The sequence below is a fragment of the Triturus cristatus genome, chromosome 5_2, assembly GCF_964204655.1.
Source record: "Triturus cristatus chromosome 5_2, aTriCri1.1, whole genome shotgun sequence".
NCBI lineage: Eukaryota > Metazoa > Chordata > Amphibia > Caudata > Salamandridae > Triturus > Triturus cristatus.
Window position 1 is genome coordinate 984,508,148 of NC_140588.1, and position 20,278 is coordinate 984,528,425.

At 48.6% G+C, this 20,278-nt stretch overlaps 1 protein-coding gene across 2 annotated transcripts in view; it reads left to right on the forward strand.

Annotated features, from left to right (window-relative positions):
- The window catches only part of ATRX (ATRX chromatin remodeler), a 1,501,634-nt gene that overhangs the window by 958,650 nt on the left and 522,706 nt on the right, over positions 1-20,278 (forward strand). For both annotated transcript variants that reach the window (XM_085608236.1, XM_085608237.1), the window contains exons 23-24: positions 1,020-1,150; positions 7,302-7,390. In XM_085608236.1, the coding sequence (XP_085464362.1) occupies positions 1,020-1,150; positions 7,302-7,390 (220 nt within the window). The remainder of the gene's footprint in view (positions 1-1,019; positions 1,151-7,301; positions 7,391-20,278) is intronic.

Below are 20,278 nucleotides of genomic sequence, written 5' to 3' on the forward strand. Positions count from 1 at the left end.
TAACCATTTTGCGCAACTTATTTTTTTTACTATTTGTTGATCCAACTTGGTAAGCTAAAACAACTTGTGTAATTTTGTAGGCTTGCACATGCGTGCTGAGCACACCTTCAAAATGACTCCTCATGAGCCATATATAACAGAAAGCGAGATGGTTCAAAAGGTTGCATAATCTGGGCATCTGAATCCAGCCAGCAGGAGCATAACCCACACCCGGAGTATGTTAGGATGGAGCACCAAGACTGGGACTAGAGTGGGTGTACTTGGGCTCCAGAATGGTTTGAGGGCATCTTGGAGACGGTTTAACCAGTGATGATCCGCAAAAGTGTGTCTGCAGCTCAACAACAGGGACGTTACTTGTCGTCATTTATCAAGGCCTGTCATATTCTCCAGTCAGCTGGATTTTGCCCAGATCTTTTAACGATCAGGCCACCGTCTCTTCTTGCAAGCGCAATCCAGCTCCTCTCTCTCTCCACAGCAGCATCATTCCATCTATAATGCTTCCTTGTCTAACCTGCTCCTTTTCCCATGTGAAGTGTTAACAAAATGATTTGCATTTGAATATGACTTTGAGATGATCTCTTGGTAGAGCTTAGAATGCCTACCTAGTCAATGGCTACGGTGTAAGGATTCCTAGATAAGCTTATACATTTTTTAAGTATCTCAGTGCTTGAAAGCCACTATTGGTATTAAGTAACTTATTTGTATTTCATTAATTGAAGAGCACATATCCTTCAGTGTTTGCAGTTCTAGTTTTTGGCATAGGTATTTGTCAGCATTTTAATTGCTATACTGCCAAACTGCTAATTTTCAATTTTTTTATGGAGGTATCGCTCTGTTATAGTACATATATGAAGTGTCAAATAAATGACTTCCCATTTATAGTAATTATAGTAATGTGTTTGGCAGTCACTAGTGAAAAGCATAAACATTTGGGTTACTGGTAACCCTATAAAGATTAAAATGGCAGGAGGATGCACTAGAAAGTTTTGAATTGTTTTCTAAAGTATCCTAATTTTTAGGTGCAACTTTTGGTGGCGAAGGTGCCAGAGGCAAAGCTGGAACCAAGCTCTTTCAAGATTTCCAGATGTTGAGCAGAATCTGGACTCACCCATGGTGTCTGCAGCTGGACTATATTAGCAAAGAAAATAAGGTAAGTCAGATGTCAGGAAACTTAATGTAAATTTTCCAGAATATATCTTTTGCACACAGAAAATGCATGTTCGAGGCATATGAGCTGCAGATTACACACTTGTGCATAGATCGCCATCTGGTATTGGGCCCGGATGTTTGCAGTTTGTTTTTCCTCTTGGAAAGTCTTTGGAAGTCACGAGGTCGGTGACTCCTCCTTTGGATCGTATTGCGCATGGGCTTCGGCTCCATCCTCAGATTGTTTTTTTCCGCCATCTGGCTCGGATGTAATCTTCGCGCTCCGGTTCCGAACGGCTTCCAGTTCGACGATCGACGCGCAATCCTCACCCCAAACCGTGGTATTGTTTCGATCGCGATCTCCCCACTCGACGCGCCTTCTCATCGGCACAGACCTTCGGTTCCAGTCGTCGACGGCGGACTTCGGGCCTCTCCAAGCTCCGGTCCTGGCTAATGGAGAGGACTCCCCACACCGATCTCCACGAGGTATGCAATCTCTGCCTCTCCCCTGAACACGAGGCTCGAGACTGTCCGGCGTGTAAGTCCTTCCGGTCCAAAAAGACTATTCGGGACCGAAGAGCCAGACAAACTATGGCGCACTTCTCGACGACGATTCCGGACGACATCTTCGGAGAAGGCATCGACGCTCCAGAGCGTTACACCGACGAAGGCCTCGTCAGCACTTCCGAAGCCGACGACTCAGATGTGGAGGACATCACACCGGCGCAGAGGATCGTGAGTACTGATCCCCCCCCCCCCACACACCCCTGCCGGCACCGAAAAAGGCTCCGGTCACACCTTCGCCTCCGGGCCTAGGCAAGACCAAGGACACTGCTTCCAACACCGCACCTTCGGGCCCGGTAAAGAAGCCAAGCAAGCCTTCCGGCGGCTCGGGCTCGAGCCAGCCTTCCGTCGGTGCCGATAAACACGCTTCGGCACCGAAAAAGAAGCCGACCTTTATCTCGACACCGAGCCCCGCACCGAAGCACTCAGGGTCGAAACCCAGCTCTTCGGTACCGACACCACCTTCGGTGCCGACCAAAGCACACAAGGCCACTGGCACCGACACTTCGAAGCCGAAACCCATCTCGGCGCCTACCAAGCGTCCGGAGGTTCCCAAACCGGGTTCCAAACAATGAACTGGCACAGAAAAGCCTAAAAAGCCAACGGCCCGACGCCTCCGGCGCCGACGGACCGACCAGCCTCACCAGACCTATTTACACCGGATCCCTTGCAAAAAACACTCACCAAGGATCCAAAAACTGGACATTTGACACTCTCTACCAAAAAGAGACATTTGGAGAAGCCTGCTCCACCTCCAAAGAGGAAGGAGTCTGCTACCTCTCCGTTCAAAATACCTTCCCCACCTCTTCCACCTTCCCCACCTCCACCCCCTTCCCTACCTCCACCCCCTCCGCCTTCTCCACCCCAACCTCATCGTTCTCCGATCCCTTCTCCACACGATGATGATCACGGGGACCCATATGATGACATAGGGGATGTGCCCCAGGACCTACCCACAGGGGACCCCACCCCTACAGGATCCCCAGACCCATGGGACGATTACAATATCCCTGATATCCCCAACGTCCCACAAGATGATCTTTACCCCTCCAGACCATCTCCACCGGAAGACTCATTGGGGTTCAACCATTTACTGCAAAGGGCGGCACACTATCACGGGGTAGACTTGCATACCGACCCCGTGGAGGAAGATTTCCTCCTCGACACATTCGACACCACACATAAGTCCGCCTCCATATTGCCTATGCTCAAAGGAGTGGTAAAGCATGCGCCAGAAGTTTTTAAGGACCCAGTTAGAGCCAGGGTCATTAACCCGCGCAGCGAGAAAAAATACAAAGCTGCCCCCACAGATCCCTCCTACATCAGAGGGCCAGCGCCACTAGATTCTCTAGTGGTAGCCACTGCACGTAAAAGGGCAAACTCCCAGGCGTCAGGCGAAGCACCACCACCTGACAAAGAGTCAAAACTACTGGATGCATCAGGAAAGCGTACTGCATCACAAGCAGCCAATATATGACGTATCGCCAATACTCAAGCGCTATTGGCCAGATATGACAGGGCACATTATGACGAATTAGAAAGCATAATGCACCACCTCCCTGAAAAATATAAAGCTAGGGCCAACGAACTAATTCAGGAGGGTAAAACTATTACTAACACCTCCATACGTTGTGCCCTAGATGCAGCAGACACAGCTTCCAGGGCCATCAATACCAGCGTCCTCCTCCGTCGCCATGCTTGGCTAAGAATATCAGGGTTTAAACCGGAGGTACAAGCCTCCATCCTTATCCATCCCTTGGACCAAGAACATCTATTTGGCCCAAAAGTGGATGAGGCCCTAGAAAAAATGAAGGATACGGATACGGCAAAATCTATGGCAGCCTTACAGTCACACCCTCCTAGACGCTCCTTTCGCCGCTCTTCCTTTTGAAGTACGTCTAGAGGCTACTCCTCAGACACCGCGTTCACTTCATACAAATCCCCTACTCAGTCCACCTTCACAAGGGGTTATCAAAGAGGCGGCTATAGGGGTAACAATAATAAAGGCAGAGGCAAAACAACAACGCCCGCTCTGCCACACTGCCTACACAATGACTTCCCCCCGCTCCCCCCAGACCATTCCACTCCGGTCGAGGGCAGACTCCAACATTTCCTTCCTGTCTGGGCTACCATCACCTCAGACAAATGGGTAACACAGATAATTCGGTCAGGCTACTACCTAGAACTAATATTTACCCCCCAAACATTCCACCCAGACAAACGCCCAATGTCACAAGAACATCTAATACTCCTAAAGCAGGAGGTAATCTCCCTACTACAGAAACAGGCAATAGAACCTGTTCCTACCAACCAACAAAATATAGGAGTCTACTCCCTATATTTCCTCATACCAAAAAGGGACAAGACTCTTCGACCCATCCTAGATCTCCGGCCCCTAAACACATACATACACTCAGACCATTTTCATATGGTGACGCTTCAGCAGGTACTTCCGCTTCTCTCCCAAAACGACTTTTTGACCACTTTAGACTTAAAAGACGCTTATTTCCACATTCCGGTGCACAAAGCTCACGGGAAGTACCTCAGATTTGTGGTGGACGGACAACACTACCAATTCAAAGTGCTCCCGTTCGGAGTCACAACAGCGCCACGGGTATTCACCAAGTGCCTAGCAGTGGTGGCAGCACATTTGCGAAGACAACAAATTCACGTCTTCCCATACTTAGACGACTGGCTGGTAAAAGCCAGGTCATACAATCAGTGTGTACAACACACGTCCCCCACTATTCAGCTACTCCACCAACTGGGCTTCACAGTAAACACCCAGAAGTCCCATCTACAACCATCCCACATAAAACAATACCTCAGTGCCACCATAGACACCTCAAGAGCGCTAGCCTACCCCAATCCTGCCAGGATTGCAAGAATTTAGGCTCTACGCACAAAATTCATAGCACAACACTCCCTTCCAGCTCGAGTGTTTATGCAGCTAATAGGGAGGATGGCCTCTTGCATCTTCATAGTACCTCATGCAAGACTCCAGATGCGTCCTCTTCAAGAGTGCTTAGCGCAACAATGAAACCAGGCCCAGGGTCAATAAACAGATCTGGTGTTGGTAGACGGTCGCACCCATCGCTCTCTGCAGTGGTGGAACACCACAAACCTTTCCAAAGGTCGACCGTTCCTGGACCCGTTTCCTCAAATAGTACTGACAACGGATGCATCACTTTCCGGCTGCGGAGCTCATCTACTACATCTCACCATACAGGGCAAGTGGACACCTCAACAAAAGTTACTCCATCTCAACCATCTGGAGTTACTAGCAATCTTCTTAGCCCTAAAATCTTTTCAAACCCAGATTTCAGGCAAGGCAGTCCTGATCCGCACAGACAACATGACAGCCATGTATTCTATTCAAAAACAAGGCGGCACACACTCTCCACAGCTCTCTCAACTAGCACAGAGCGTATGGAGATGGGCAGTACCCCAGAAAATCTTTCTCCTAGCTCAGCATGTCCCAGGAGTCCAAAACACAGTGGCAGATCTGCTTAGCAGGCAAACACAACAGATCCATGAGTGGGAGCTTCACCCGCAAGTTCTTCACCCGTACTTTCAAATGTGGGGGCATCCACAGATAGACCTCTTCGCCACCCACGAAAACGTCAAATGCCCAAGCTTCGCCGCCAGATACCTACACCCATTGTCCAAAGGAAATGCGATATGGAGGAACTGGTAAGGCAGATTTGCGTACGCTTTTCCGCCTCTCCCACTCATTCCACTAGTGGTGCGCAAACTACAACAACACTCCCTCACACTAATCCTAGTAGCTCCAACGTGGGCCAGACAACTGTGGTATACCACACTGTTGGAACTATCTGTAGTACCGCACCAAAAACTACACCTCTCTCCACACCTCTTAACCCAGAACCATGGAGAGATCAGACACCCGGACCCAGCGCAGCTCAACCTTGCGATCTGGCTCCTGAAATCCTAGAATTCGGGTACCTAAATCTTCCCCCTGACTGTATGAACGTCATCAGAGAAGCTAGAATACCAACCACTAGAGCGTGCTACGCCGCCAAGTGGAAACGTTTTGTTGTTTGCCATTACAACACCATCAATCCACTGGACGTGTCCATTCAACACATCATAGGCTACTTACTCCACCTACAAAGGTGCAATCTAGCCTATACGTCCATTCGACTACACCTCGCAGCTATTGCAGCTTACCTACAAAACAGGCAACATCTATCACTTTTCAGAGTACCTGCCATTAAAGCCTTCATGGAAGGCCTTAAAAGAATAATTCCCCCCAGAGTGCCACCCTTACCTGAGTGGAACTTAAATATCATTCTCACAAAGCTTCGAACCTCTGCACAAATGCGAACTACAATTCCTAACATGGAAAACCGCTTTTCTTGGAGCCATCACTTCCCTTAGAAGGGTCAGTGAGATACAAGCACTTACCATACAACCATACAAGAACCTTTTCTTCAAATGCACCAGAACAAGGTTGTTCTCCGTACCAACCCAAAATTCCTCCCTAGAGTCATTTCTCCTTTTCACCTAAACCAAACAGTAGAACTACCAGTATTTTTCTCGCATCCACAGACCGTTGCAGAAAGGGCTCTTCACACACTAGATGTCAAACGAGCCTTACTCTACTACATCCAAAGAACACAACCTTTCCGTAAGACCAAACAACTGTTTGTCTCTTTCTCTCCACCACACAAAGGCAACCCCATCTCAAAATCAGGGATAGCTAGGTGGATTGTAAAATGCATTCAAATCTGCTACCGCAAAGCGAACGCTATCCATTCCCCCTAAAGCCCATTCTACACGAAAAATAGGGGCTTCCATGGCATTCTTAAGGAACATCCCATTAGATGATATCTGCAAAGCAGCTACATGGTCAACACCGCACACTTTCACCAAACACTACTGTGTAGATGTGCAAATTGTGCAACAAGCTAGTGTGGGCCAGGCTGTACTCAAAACATTACTTCAAACCACTGCAACAGATACGGGTGGTCGCTGCTAACGGTGGGAACTGCTATATAATCTATGCACAAGTGTGTAATCTGCAGCTCATATGCCTCGAACGGAATATGCTACTTACCAGTATGCATCTTTTCTTCGCATGTAGAGCTGCAGATCTACACACGCCCACCCGCCTCCCCGGCTACCTGTATCTGTCCCAGTTTATCTTATTTAGATAGCACACACATGGGCATCTTCACTGTTGTTACTATGCTCCATCTTTCCCTGCTGGCGAAAAACAATCTGAGGATGGAGACGATCTCGTGACTTCCAAAGACTTTCCAAGAGGAAAAACAAACTGCAAACATCCGGGCCCAACACCAGATGGCGATCTATGCAGAAGTGTGTAGATCTGCAGCTCTACATGCCAAGAACAGATGCATACTGGTAAGTAGCATATTCCTTCCCAGCTGTGGTGTTACATAATTATCTTTTTTCCCTCCAACTTATTTGTAGTGGTAATATTTCAAGATTTTATATAAAAGTTTAAAAATATCTTATTTTTCTTTGGTAGAACAAATGGTTAATTATGTTTGTAATATATAAATATTTACCAGTCGTATCATTTTTAAAATCCATTTATTTTCCAGGGTTATTTTGATGAAGACAGTCTTGATGAGTTCATCGCTACAGATACAGAGGAATCATCAATGAGTGTTAGCTCTGACGAAGAGTCCAAGTAAATTGTGCATTTATAATTTATACTGTACTAAACTAATCATTGAACTTGTGGCATACACCAAACACTATCAGAATTGAATCTAATTATCACCTCGGAAAGGAGTACTGACCCATAATATCTGCCTACATTTTAACACCTAAACCTGCCACTTTTAATTTCCCTAAATATGTCAAAATGGTTTGGTGACTGTTAGTTTTAATTTTCTTTAGAACACCCCATTAGTTTTGGGTGTTTGTCCAATCTAACTTGTTTTCGTAGGGTTATTTCTGTGTTAAGAGAAGTAACTATGAATTTTCTTTCCTAATGATACACCATCATCACTTTGAAAGATTATATTCTTTAGTACAGAACTACTTCAAACAGGACGTTTGGATAATATAATTAAATTATGTATTGTATTGTAATTGCATTTATATAGCCCTTACTACCCCTGATGAGGCGTCAATTCGCTTTTTCGGCGAGTAGCACACTACTCCGGAACCCATTAAGCATTATTGGTTAATAAGTATAGTGAAAAAATGTAAATAATTTGAGTAGTGGATGTGTTAGTTATTTGGATTGAGAAGGATAGTGGAGGGATAGAGAAGGGAAAAAGATTTGCATCTATAGAGCGCTTGCTTGTGGGGTGTCGAAGTGCTTTTGCGGTGAGTAACACGCTAGTCCGGAACTCGTAAAGGATTAGTGGAGAATTAGTATAGTGAAATATGAAAGTAATTTGAGTGGTGGATATGTTAGTCTGTTATTTGGATTGAAAAGGATAGTGGCGGGATAGAAGGGAAGGATTTAGATTTTTGGGTTTTTTTGGTTTGTAGCTCATAGCTGTAGGGGGAGGCTTGGAATGAGTAAGAGGAGGTGGGGGTGTAATTTTCAGCATGCTGATCTATAGATTTAATGACTGCACAGCATTCATTTAAGTGAACATTTTGCAATAGCAGCATGCCTGGGGCAAGTATAATAAAATGTAATGTGCAGCTTTTTCTTGTCTTAATTAGCTTGCATATTTAGGACACCTTGGGTCTGATTTGGGGTTAGTATGAATGATTCAGGAGAATTGCATGCTGGTTAGCAGAATTATTCAGTTGAGTATAAACCTTCTTGAATGTTACTGTGATAGCTATATTCAGATTTCTTTGTCAAAGTTGTATTCTATGGAATGTGACTTGCTGGTTGGGGAAAGTTATGAATGATACTTTGATGCTAAAAAAAAAAAAATACAACTTAAGAAAACCTCAATGGTGCATTGTGACTCAATATTGGTGATAACTGTCCATAACTGGACCAGCATTACCTCCACAACTTGTTTTTCTCAAAGAAGTCTTTTTATTGCTGGCGTGATGTCTAGTCTCCTATTCTTTGAGAGAATGCTCATTTTCAAGGGCTCCATTGTTTTTTTCCTGCCATTGGGTTCCGACGGATTACGCTGAAGCTCCGATCTTCTTCGTCTTTGCTGCCTGCGGACGCCTAATGATCTCGTTGTGCTTCTACTGGATAAATCTCGCCAACCATCTGATTCAGGTTTCGGGGACCGTTCCAATCTGGACAGCTTCCTCCCCCTCCCTCCGCCGAGCCCCTTCAAGGTTCCGCCGAGAATGTTTGGCTCCGTGTTATGGGAGGTAAAAAAGAGATTTTCAGGAAATGCCCTAATGTGGGGCAAAATACACCTACTCAGATCAGCACAATGTCTGCAACATCTGCTTTTCACCGGAGCATAACGAGCAGGATTGCACAGACTGCGGCCTGTTTATGAATAAAAAGACCTTCCGCTACAGACGTGATCAAGTCTAGCTCATACTATGGATATAACGCCAGAAGCTGAATTCTCAGCAGACATGGAACAACAGCTACAGGTAGATGACTGAGAAGGCGACAACGGTCCCGTAGAAGGGGGCATCATCCTGCTCAGTCAGCACTACGTTGCCTCCGATGAGTCCAGCCAACATGATGAGGAAGACGAGTCGCCAGTGTTGGCTGTGGAGCCTCCAGTGGGACAGACGACACTGGGGTCAGGGCCCAGGATAAAGACGACACCAACGGCCATAATTACCCAAGGTCAACAGACCCCCTCCTACTCCAGAAGACTTCCCACACAGCCCACTCACCAACACTTGGGTGCGCCACTGCATCCGGGTTCTGGCCAACACCGAGGGCGTGTCTCACAGTCGAGACAGGATGAGACTGCCCTTGATCCCGATTGATATGCAGCTGTACTCCGTGCCGACAGTTATCAACGCTTTTGCAGCCTATGGTGCCAGCAAAGCCCCTGACACCCTGCCTCCCTTTGAAGTCTGCAAAGCTGTCGGAGCCAAGCAAGCATACGGCGTGGACGCACACCTCATAGGAGCCAAGCCATCAGTCGACTCGGAAGAAATCATCTGAGCAAAGCCATACTTTGACTAAAAAAAAAAAAAAAAAAAAAAAACTCAACTTTTGCTTCCTACGCTCCAACTGAGCATAGAAAAAAAAACCACTTAGAAAGACGTGGTGCTTGAGAAAAGTGGGCCAATAACCATCTCAGATAGAGAGTAAAACGTATTTGAAAATCTTTAAGAGCTCATGCACAGGAAGCACACTATGGAAGAGGAACACCCTCCTGAGAAGGCCCATAAAAGGAAAGGGCAGGATATTGACCTCCCACAACTTTTTCCAGAGGGCAAAAGTATGGCGCATAATGCCACTAGCCCAATGCCACTCAACATCACACTACCTCCACAGCCTGTCACCATCATCCATCCACTCACAAGATGCAGACACAGGGAGCCCTAGTAATTATGAACATGACACAGACTCACAGAGATACCCGCCCCAAAGCCTGATCCTTGGGATGCATACAATGTCGTACTGCCAAATCCAGACATTGAAGTCCCAATACCAGCTAAGGCAACACCTCCGGGTGATACCTCCTCCTACCAAAGTGTCAATCAGCAAGCTGCTGAATATCATAAAGTACAAATGCACACTATGGAGGAGGAAACCGATTTTCTAGTTGAGACACTTTCTAAGAATGTGTGCTTTGTCAATACCTATCCTTGATAGGGTCTATGCTTAAAGTCTCCACAGAAATCTTTAAAGACCCATTCTACTAGAGTCCTTATACCACGCATTGAGAGGAAGTACAAACCTACCCCCAGTGACCAGCTTTATATCCGGGGACACCCAACAGCTGACTCCCTAGTGGTAACAACCTCAAAGATATGGTAGGAAAAAAGGTAGCAGCGGGGCATGCTAATAATTGGCTCGTAGCTAACTCAGCTGGGTTACAATCCCAATGTAACCGGGCCACTTGGGATGATATGGAAGAGCTATTACAACATCTACCAGAACAATATTGAAAAGGGGGGGGGGGGGGGGCAGAACTAGTCACAGAGGGTAGAGAGTTCTCCAGTACACACATATGCTGCACCCTATATAGCGCAAACACTGTTGTGAGAGAAATAAACTCCTCCATTCTCCTACGTAGGTATGCTTGGCAACGCATCTCTGGGTTCAAGCCTAACGTGCAGCAACACCACCTTAATATCGCGTTTGATTGGAACCATATCTTCAGCCCGAAGGTGATCTCCCAGCTAGAGAAAATTAAGAAAGGCACAGAGACCGCAATAATTCATGGGAGCTCTGAAGTCTACTACACCACACCAGCAGTCCTTTCGTTGGTATCAGGACAGAGAGGCTTCTTAAACCTCCACCTCTGACACCCAGACATATCAAAAGCAGCAGCACCAATATCAGCAAGCTGACAAAAGCTATTACAGAGGAGGTTTCAAACAGAGGAGATGGGGGAAGAGGGATCACCTGCCAAGGGAACCTCCATCTCCAAACAATGACTCACCACACATTTCTTTATCTACAGCTCCCCTCAACACCTGTCAAGGTAGGCAACAGCATTTTTACCACCTGTTGCCAGAGATGACAACAGACCAGTGGATACTATCCATCTTACGCAATTGATAATTCCTAGAACTCATCTCCCGCCCCCCCAAACATGCCTTCTCGCAGACAAACGCTCAGCACCTTAACCTTCTCAAAGAGGAGGTAAAAGCTCTGTTAAAAGGTACTGTAGAGCCTGTCCCACACACACATATGAAGAAAAGGGGTTGTACTCCCTTAATGTTTTGATACCTAAAAAGATGGATCGATCCACGACCGTTCAGTCTTTACATTCTGTCATAACACTTTTACATGGTGACACTACGGGATGTAATACCACTATAAGAAGGCGACTTCCTGATGGCGCTCGATCTGAAAGACGCATGCTTTCATGTACTGATTCACCCAGCACATCGCCAGTAACTTCGGTTTGTGGTAAGTGGTCATCATTACCAGTTCAAAGTTCTGCCATTTGGGGTGACAACAGCCCTGAGATTGTTTGCAAAATGTCTAGCAGTGGTGGCAGCTCATTTAAGACGCAACATTCATTTCTTCCCATATCTTGCCGATTGGCTGATCAAGATTTCAAAGAGACAGATGTGCCTGCAAGATTCGCAAGCCACCATCAACCTGTTACACAAATTGGGGTTCACAATAAATGTCACCAAATCCAGTTATAGCCTCTTCAAATGCAGCCCTATCTGGGAGCAGTACTCTACCACAGAATACCCCAATCTACAGAGGGTTCTCAATCTCCAGAACAAACTGCCTCTTTTTCAGCCACATCATTGCCTGCCAGTCAAGGTGGTGATGCGCCCTCTGGGCATGATTGCCTCTTGTATAGCAATAGTTCTTTTTACCACACTACACATACCCCCTTACAGGAGTGCCTAACATCTCAGTGGTCACAAGTGGGGAGGCAATTTGGAGGATCAAGTGTTGGTTTCACCCAGGGTCAATCGATCTTTACACTGGTGGGGTATGCAGAATATCCTCAGAGGCAGATCTTGTTTTGATCCAGTACCACAAGTGACTATCACTAGCAGGATGGGGGCACATGACGGTCCAGGGTCCTTGGACCTGCTCATCATCAAAAACTCCACATCAACATACTAGAGCTTATAGCAAATCAGATGGCTCTAAAAGCCCTCCTCCCCAACATAATCGGAAAGAACATGCTTCTCAGGACAGACAACATGATGTAATGTATTGCATTCAGAAACAAGGAGGAATACACTCAACACAGCTGTCTCTGATAGCACAGACCATCTGGCACTGGGCTGTTCGCCATCACATCCACCTCTTGAGTATCTTCCGGGATTGGACAATTAAGTAACTGACCTGCTAAGGAGGACGCAGCAACAAGTCCACGAGTGGGAACTCCACCTTTGCTGCTACTTCCAGTGTATTGGGACACCAGATGTGATTCTACATGCCACCATAGAAAAGGCAAAATACCACACCTTCACCTCCAGGTACCACCATCCACAGTCCATGGCCAGTGCTCTTTGGATGAACTGGTCAGGGATATTTGCTTACACTTTTCCACTTCTCCCACTCATTCCATATCTGGTCAGGAAACTCAGATCAACCTCTCTCAAGATGATTCTTATAGCTCCCACTTTGGCGCTACAGCCCTGGTTCACAACGCTATTAGAGTTGTCCCTAGTACCTCACGAGAAGCTCCCCAATATACCATATCTTTTTAATCACAGCAAGGGCAGGTCCAGACATCCAAACCCCAAACAATTCAACCTGGCAATTCGACTCCTGAAGTCAGAGGTTTTTATACTCCAAATGACTTTCAGAATGTATAGACATTCTAAACGAGGCAAGACGCCCAACCACAAGAGCTTGTTAGGCAGCAAAGTGGAAGCGTTTTGTACATTTTATGCACACCAGCATATAGACCCTTGCGTACCCACGGTACAACGGATAGTATGCTTCCTATTGCTACTTCAGAAATCACATTTAGCTTACACTTCCATACGATTGCAACTGGCGACGATTATGGCTTACCTGCAAAACTGCAATAATTAGTCACTTTTTCATATACCAATCATCAGACCTTTTATGGAAGGACTAAAAAGAATTATTCATCTATATACACCACCAGGACTCTTGTGGAATTTAAACGTCGTTCTTACAAGGCTTGTGTCCACACCTTTTGAAACACTGCATTCTTGTCCTCTGCAGATCGTTTCTTGGAAGGTAGCTTTCTTTGTAGCTATTACTTCACTGAGAAGAGTTGGCAAAATTCATGCTTGTGCCATGGAAGGTCCTTACTTTCAGGTTTTCCCGGATAAAGTAAGTCTCTGTACAAAATCCCAAATTTCTCCCAAAGGTAATTTCTCCCTTCCATTTAAACCAAACACTTGGTTTACGATTTTCTTCCCCAAGCGAGACACCATGACAGAATGGGCACTCCATGCAGTTGATGTTAAAAGTGTACTGATGTATTATCTTTGAGAGAACTAGATCTTTTAGGGAAACGCAACAACTTTTTGTGGCTTTCTCAAATCCAAGAAAGGACAAACCCATACCTCAAGCAGGAATCGCAAGATGGATTGTAAAATGCATTCAAATTTGTTACATAAATGCCAAAATATGTTTACCAACCATGCCACAATCACACTCTACAATGAAGGACGGGGCCTCAGTGGCTTTCTTGGGAAACATCCTCTAAGCTGACGTTTGTAAGGGGCTTACTTGGGCTGATGCTCACATGTTCAGTAGACACTATTTGCATGGATTTTCATGCCAGGCAGCAGTCCCTTGCAGGACAAACAGTCCAAACATCTGTACCATCTAATCCTTAGAGCCACCATGAAAGGAGTACTGCTTTACAGTCTATGCACACCCTGTGTATCTGCAGCCAACACATGCTACGAATGAAGTATGTTACGTACTCTGTAAATATCTATTTGTAGCGTGTAGTGCTGCAGATTTACATGCGCCCTCCCACCTTCCCAGGATTTATGAGATGGTGTCAGATTTACACGTATTAGACGCTGTATATATACAGTTCTAATATCCTTCCAGATATAGTAGTATTCCTAAAGGGAAAAGATGTACTTTTCTTAAAATAACCCTCACCCACAAAAAGGTCCCTTGGTGGTATGCTTCATCATCTGGTTCTTCCCACCCCGCTGCGGGACGGGGCGTGCTACAACTGACATAGATGTGGGAGCACTTTCTGGAAGGTGTGGGCTATATTACTAAAAAATAGGAGTGGAAGGGTCAGTGAGATAGTGAACAAAAATTGTAAAAAATACCTGGCCACTAGTGACCCAAACGTTATTGAATGCTGTGGCTGGTAGTGTTAAAAACGGGGTGTAATAGGTGCACAATATAATGTATGTATCTGATAGAGACATTTAGCCGCAGATTCCTTAACTTAGAATATCCCCAGGCGTCAGACTGGATCCGGAAAAAACTTTGCAGCAGCACCTCTGCGCGCCGGGTGACAGCGCCACACGACCCCGCACTTACGTCGTCCACGTACGTGACGTCATATAAGTCCCTCCCGGCGCGCTGACGTCCGATCCGGAGTGAGCGGTTCCTCTGGCCTGTTTTCAGGCCTTGTCGCTTCGCGTCAGAGAACAGTGTGCGGTGCCTTAGGGATTTAAAACTTGTAATTCCTGTTCGCGACAAATGTCCCTGACAGACCCGCATCTTATTTGTATGTGGTGTCTGGGCGAGCACTGTGACTCCACGAACTGCGAGGCGTGCCAACACCTGATCCCAAGTCTCGGTGCAAGTGCCGTATGAAGCTTCTCTCCGCGTGGTTGTCCAGGTCGAGTCATCTCGCCCCCTGGCTTCTTCAACAGCAGGTCCCTCCTGCCGTCGTTCAGCCTACGGGGTCCGGGGCCGCCATTCGCCACTTGGTAAGTCGAGGCGCTTGTCGCCAAGGCCTTCGACCTCCCCTTCTTCTGTTGTCAGGAGCTCTGGTTCCCGGAACGTTCCGGACGTGCGCTCCCAGCCGTCGCCCTACCCACCCTTTCCGGGTGTGTCGGCGACTCGGGCCCAAATGGAGGCACACACCGCAGGTTTGCAGGTCTCCTTTAGGCCCTCTCCCGTCCCTGGGGCGTCCTCGGGGCCTCCACTTCTTGTGGGCTCGCCGATGGATTCGCCCTCGGCGCCAATTGAGCCTCAACCCCCCCCCCCCGTCCCCAGGGACGTCGGAGATGTGGTACCCCTCTACGGTCCACGTAGAGTCGTTAGGGCGCGGCCCGCCAGGGTCCCCCTCTACGACCCACAGCGCCTCCGCCGCATAGCCCGCTGGGTTCCCTGCGGCGCCGCAGGTGGTTGCCCGTGCTCATATCCCTGCTCTGAGAACACCCCAGGCCTGGGTCGGCGCCGTACCAGCGTCGGAGGCTCACCTCCTCGGCTCCACCCCCGCTCCTTTCCCCGGAGTCAGAGCCTAGCATGGATAAGGTGGAGTCGGCGCTGAAAGCCGGCCTCGCCGGCTCCGGCGTCTGCTCCATCCTCGGAAGGGGAGCTTATCATAATCTCGCCGGATGGTACCGAGTCGATGCCAGACCTTGCCGAGTTGGCGTCTGATAATGCGGGGTTGGCGCCCACTCGCGTCACTTCGGCGCCGTGTCGGCGCAGAATTATGGACTCTTTGCCAGAGGCCTCGGGAGGGAATTCGGCGCCGTCTTCTCGTCCACCATCACCGGACGTACTGTTGCCTGTTCCCCCCCCTTGGAATTTGTTGAGCTTCCTCGGGAGCTCCCAGATCCGGCAGGCTCTTCGCGTTCCCCAGATCCGGCAGGCTCTTCGCGTTCCCCAGATCCGGCAGGCTCTTCGCCTTCCCCAGATCCGGCAGGCTCTTCGCCGCCCCCAGATCCGGCAGGTTTTTTACCTCCCCCAGATCCGGCAGGCTCTTCCCCTCCCCCAGATCCGGCAGGCTCTTCCCCTCCCCCAGATCCGGCAGGCTCGTCCCCTCCCCAGGAGCAACGTCCGGATCCTCATTCTTCAATGGGACTCCCTTCTCTAGAACATTGGTCACACCCTCACTGTCTGGGATGGTCAGCTTACAACCTCTCCCACTGATGAGTTTTTGTCTCCTCCACGGAGGGCTACCGAGGCCGGTGCGGCTTTTTTAAGGGTGGTCTCATTGGCCACCCGCATTTTGAGCACGCAACCCCCTTCTGCCCCCTTATCTGTCGACACCTTACTTGAGGTCCTTCATCAGGGGTCCGAGACAGTGTAGCCGCTTCTACCCTTTGAGGCTTCCCTTTATGATACCCTTTAGGTACCTGGGTCTGGCCGGCCGGCTTTAGGTGATTCGTTGGTTCGTTCAGTGTTGCACCCCCACCGTCCAGCTCCGCATGATCCTGTCTGTCTTTTTGTACACCCTGATGTGCACCGGTTTGTGTTGCAGACTGCTTTCCCCTCCCTGCCTCCTCTAATGCTTCCTCCCTCTCGGGAGTCCCGATGGCTAGAGTCATGGGGCATTACCGTCTTTGCCTCCACTAGTGCGGCCCCAAGATCCTTCAATACAATGTGTATTTTAGCACGGGCTACCTCTGCACTGTGGGACTCTGCAGAGTCTTTTCTTTCGGCCACCTCTGAAGGTGCTCTGGTTGATCTCCTTCACCTCCTCCGGGATGTCCGCGACCTTGCCGAATTCACAATCCGCTCAGCTTTGGATACAGCGGCTTCTTTGGGATGTGCTATGGCGTGCTGTATTGCCTTAAGGCGTAACGCTTGGTTACGTGACAGTGTCTTCCCCGAAAATATCCGGGAGGGACTGGTTGACTTACCCTTTGATGGGGTTTTGCTGTTTGATGCTCAAGCCAAGTTGGCGGTTCATCGGCTCCCTGCGGGCTTTCGTCCCCCCACTTAGGTCGTCTTAGACCTTTCTTCCGTGGTGATACTTTTTCATGTCACATCCTTTAGCTGTGTTCTGTCTTTTACATGGGCGGTGAGCCTTACGTCTTCTTTTCCTGTGGTCAAGGGTGATTACCCTTTTATTGGCATACCTTGGATGCGTTTTGCTTTGGGCTGCCAGTTGGTCCGTGTTCCACAGATTGCTGTGTCTGGTCCTCTGACTGTGGCATTGAGCCAGTGGCTCAGCTCGGTAATGTCATACGGCTCAGAACTCATATTCACGGGTTCGGTTCATTACTGCGCTCTTTTGGCTAGGCTTATTTCCCTAAGTGGTGTTCCCCTTCGTTTGGGGTATGTATACTCCATGTGGGGTACTAGTATGCGATTATATAGCCTTGCTTATCCCACCTGGATTTGGAGATCCTGCGGGCTCCATGCGTCGCTTCGTGATCCGTTATACGGCGTTCTCTGTTTTTCCCTGGTGCCATATTCTTGCGCCATGGTTATCCTGCCTGTTGCCCGTTCCACCTCCTTGGGAGGTTTCTTGCTCTCCTCTTCAAAATCGGCTCCTACCTTACTGTACTAGGTATGCTGCAGTATGGACATGTTCATGTTCCTGGCTTGTTCTGTCTCTATATATTTATACATTTGTGTACACGTGCAGGTTGCTTTGGTATTCCTCTTCCTAACATCCCGCCCCCTTCTTCCTCCTTTGTTGATCCCCAATGCCCCCCTCCCAAGGGACAACTCACTGCCCTCCCCCCCCATATCTAAGGAAGCCCTGTCTTCCTTGGTACCCTTAGTTAAATCTGGCTCTCCACTCGACCCCTGTCCTGCTCACATTCTCCGTCACATCTTTGTTTCCTGCCCGGATCCTCCCCTTCACATCCTCAACAGTTCTCTGGCTAAAGGTGTAGTTCCTTCCCCCTTGAAGTCTGCGATTATTGTTCCGATTCTAAAAAAACCTGGGGCTGACCCCTCTGTCCCTGCCAATTTCCGCCCCATCTCCCTCTTACCTTTTCTGGCAAAGGTGCTCGAGCGCCATGTCACTGGCGCTTTGAGCTCCTTTGTAGAGACTCATGGAGCTCTTGCTCCCCGCCAGGCCGGCTTCCGCCCCGCACACTCCACGGAGTCCGTTGCTATTTCGGTCTTGGACAACCTCAGGGAGCGTATGGATACTAACCGGCGCCAGGCCCTTGTGCTCCTCGACCTCTCGGCCGCCTTTGACACGGTGGATCATACCATCTTGCTTTCCCGTGTCAGGGCGGCCGGGATCGGAGGGACCGCCTTGGTCTGGCTCTCATCCTTCCTGAGCGACCGCACCCAGGCCGTTCGCCTGGGTGATTTTACAGCGGACATCCGAAAAGTTCAGTGCGGGGTTCCCCAAGGCTCCTCCCTTTCCCCCCTCCTGTTTAATCTCTATATTGCCCCTCTTATCTTTTCTCTTCAACAAATGGAGGTCTCCGTATTTAATTATGCGGATGACCTCCAGCTGGTCTTTAACCTCTCCTCTTCCCCCTCTTCTATCCTTAATTTTCAATCTGTCATGCTCCACATCCGGGACTGGATGAGCCACAATCACCTTAAACTCAACCCTGACAAGACCGAGCTGGTGTTGACGGGTGGTTGATCCAGCCCCTGGTCCCCTCTCTTCTGGCCCCCTTCTCTTGGCCCCTCTCCGGAACCCTCTACCTCTGTTAAAACCCTCGGCATAAAACTGAACTCTCAACTCACCCTTCACTCCCAGGTTAGCTCTGTGGTATCTTCCTCTTTCCTTTCACTGCGCATTATACGCAGGGTGTCCCGTTTCTTCACCTTCTCAGCTCTCAAACTCATCATTTTAGCCATGGTGGTCTCCCGCCTGGACTACGGCAACGCCCTATATGCAGGTATCCCTGCATATAGCTTACGGCGTTTGCAGCAGATACAAAACCAGGCGGCCCGCCTGGTCTTCAATCTTCCCAAATTTCACCGTTCCTCCCCCCTCTTGAAATCCCTGCACTGGCTCCCTGTGCGAGCCCGTATCCAATTCAAGCTCGCCTCCATCACCTTTTTGGCCCGACTGGACCTGGCTCCAGCATTTATCTCCTCAGAGATCACCCCCTATGTACCCACTAGGGAACTCCGCTCCTCGTCCCAGTCCCTCCTCACTATCCCACGCTATCGGACAAAGAAGTGGGGTGGTTCGAAATTTGCTACCCTTGCCCCGATCCTCTGGAACTCCTTTCCCCTAGCTCTGCGATCCATTTCCCTGTACCCGCAATTTCGCAAACATCTCAAAGCCCATCTGTTCACAAAATCCTTTGATTAAATCCCCAGCAGTCTCCCCCGTCTTTTGGCCCTGGATCTGGTTAGCAGTAGCGCCAAGAAACTGCAGGTGTACGAGCGCTTTACAAGTATTTTAAAACTCAAACTCTAAAACTCAAACATCGCCACCTCTTTTCAGGGTAGCGATGTGTGGGGGAGCTTTTCTGACTTGTTGCAAGTTGCCCATAGGGTCCTCCTTGCCTCCGCTTACTGGGGTGATTTCCCCTTTATGGCTCCTTCCATTTGTTAAAGCTACGCCTGCGGGACAGCTCTTATGATGGCTGTGGTCTTTGACTACTGCCTGCAAGTCTATATTGTGGGTTGTTTCTCGCTTTGGCTTCATACTGCCCGACCGGGCACTCTTAAGCTTTTTGCGTAAGCCACTTTAAGGTCTCTGTGGCCGTTTGCCTGCTGCGTGTTTCTACCTGCTTCAGCGGGATTAACATTAATGCAATTTGCCCCTATTTTCCTATTTTGGGCTAGGGTGTGCGCTTGGCGTGTTTCTTGTCCCGCCGCCTATTCCAATCACATTGCTCAGGTTCTAGCTCTTGCTTTTGGGCTTTTGGCACCTGCTCCCACAGCCTTTCTTCTATGGGCTAGTCTGTTAGGCTCTGGTTGCATCTCTTCTGGTTCTTTTGAACTGAAGTCGGTGTTCTGATTGTGCGCCATTAAGCAGACAGTGGTCTTTCTTTCTTTCTCTTTCTTTGCTGCGGTATATGGCTCAAGCCATGCTACCTGCCCCCCTTTTTAGGTCTCGCCTGAGCCAGCGCATGCATACAAGACATTTAGTAGTGGGCTTTGAAAAGTCCTACCACATGCTTTTTGCTGGCATGGAGCGTGCGGTTACGCGCATATGCACGAGTGGAGGCGCAATCG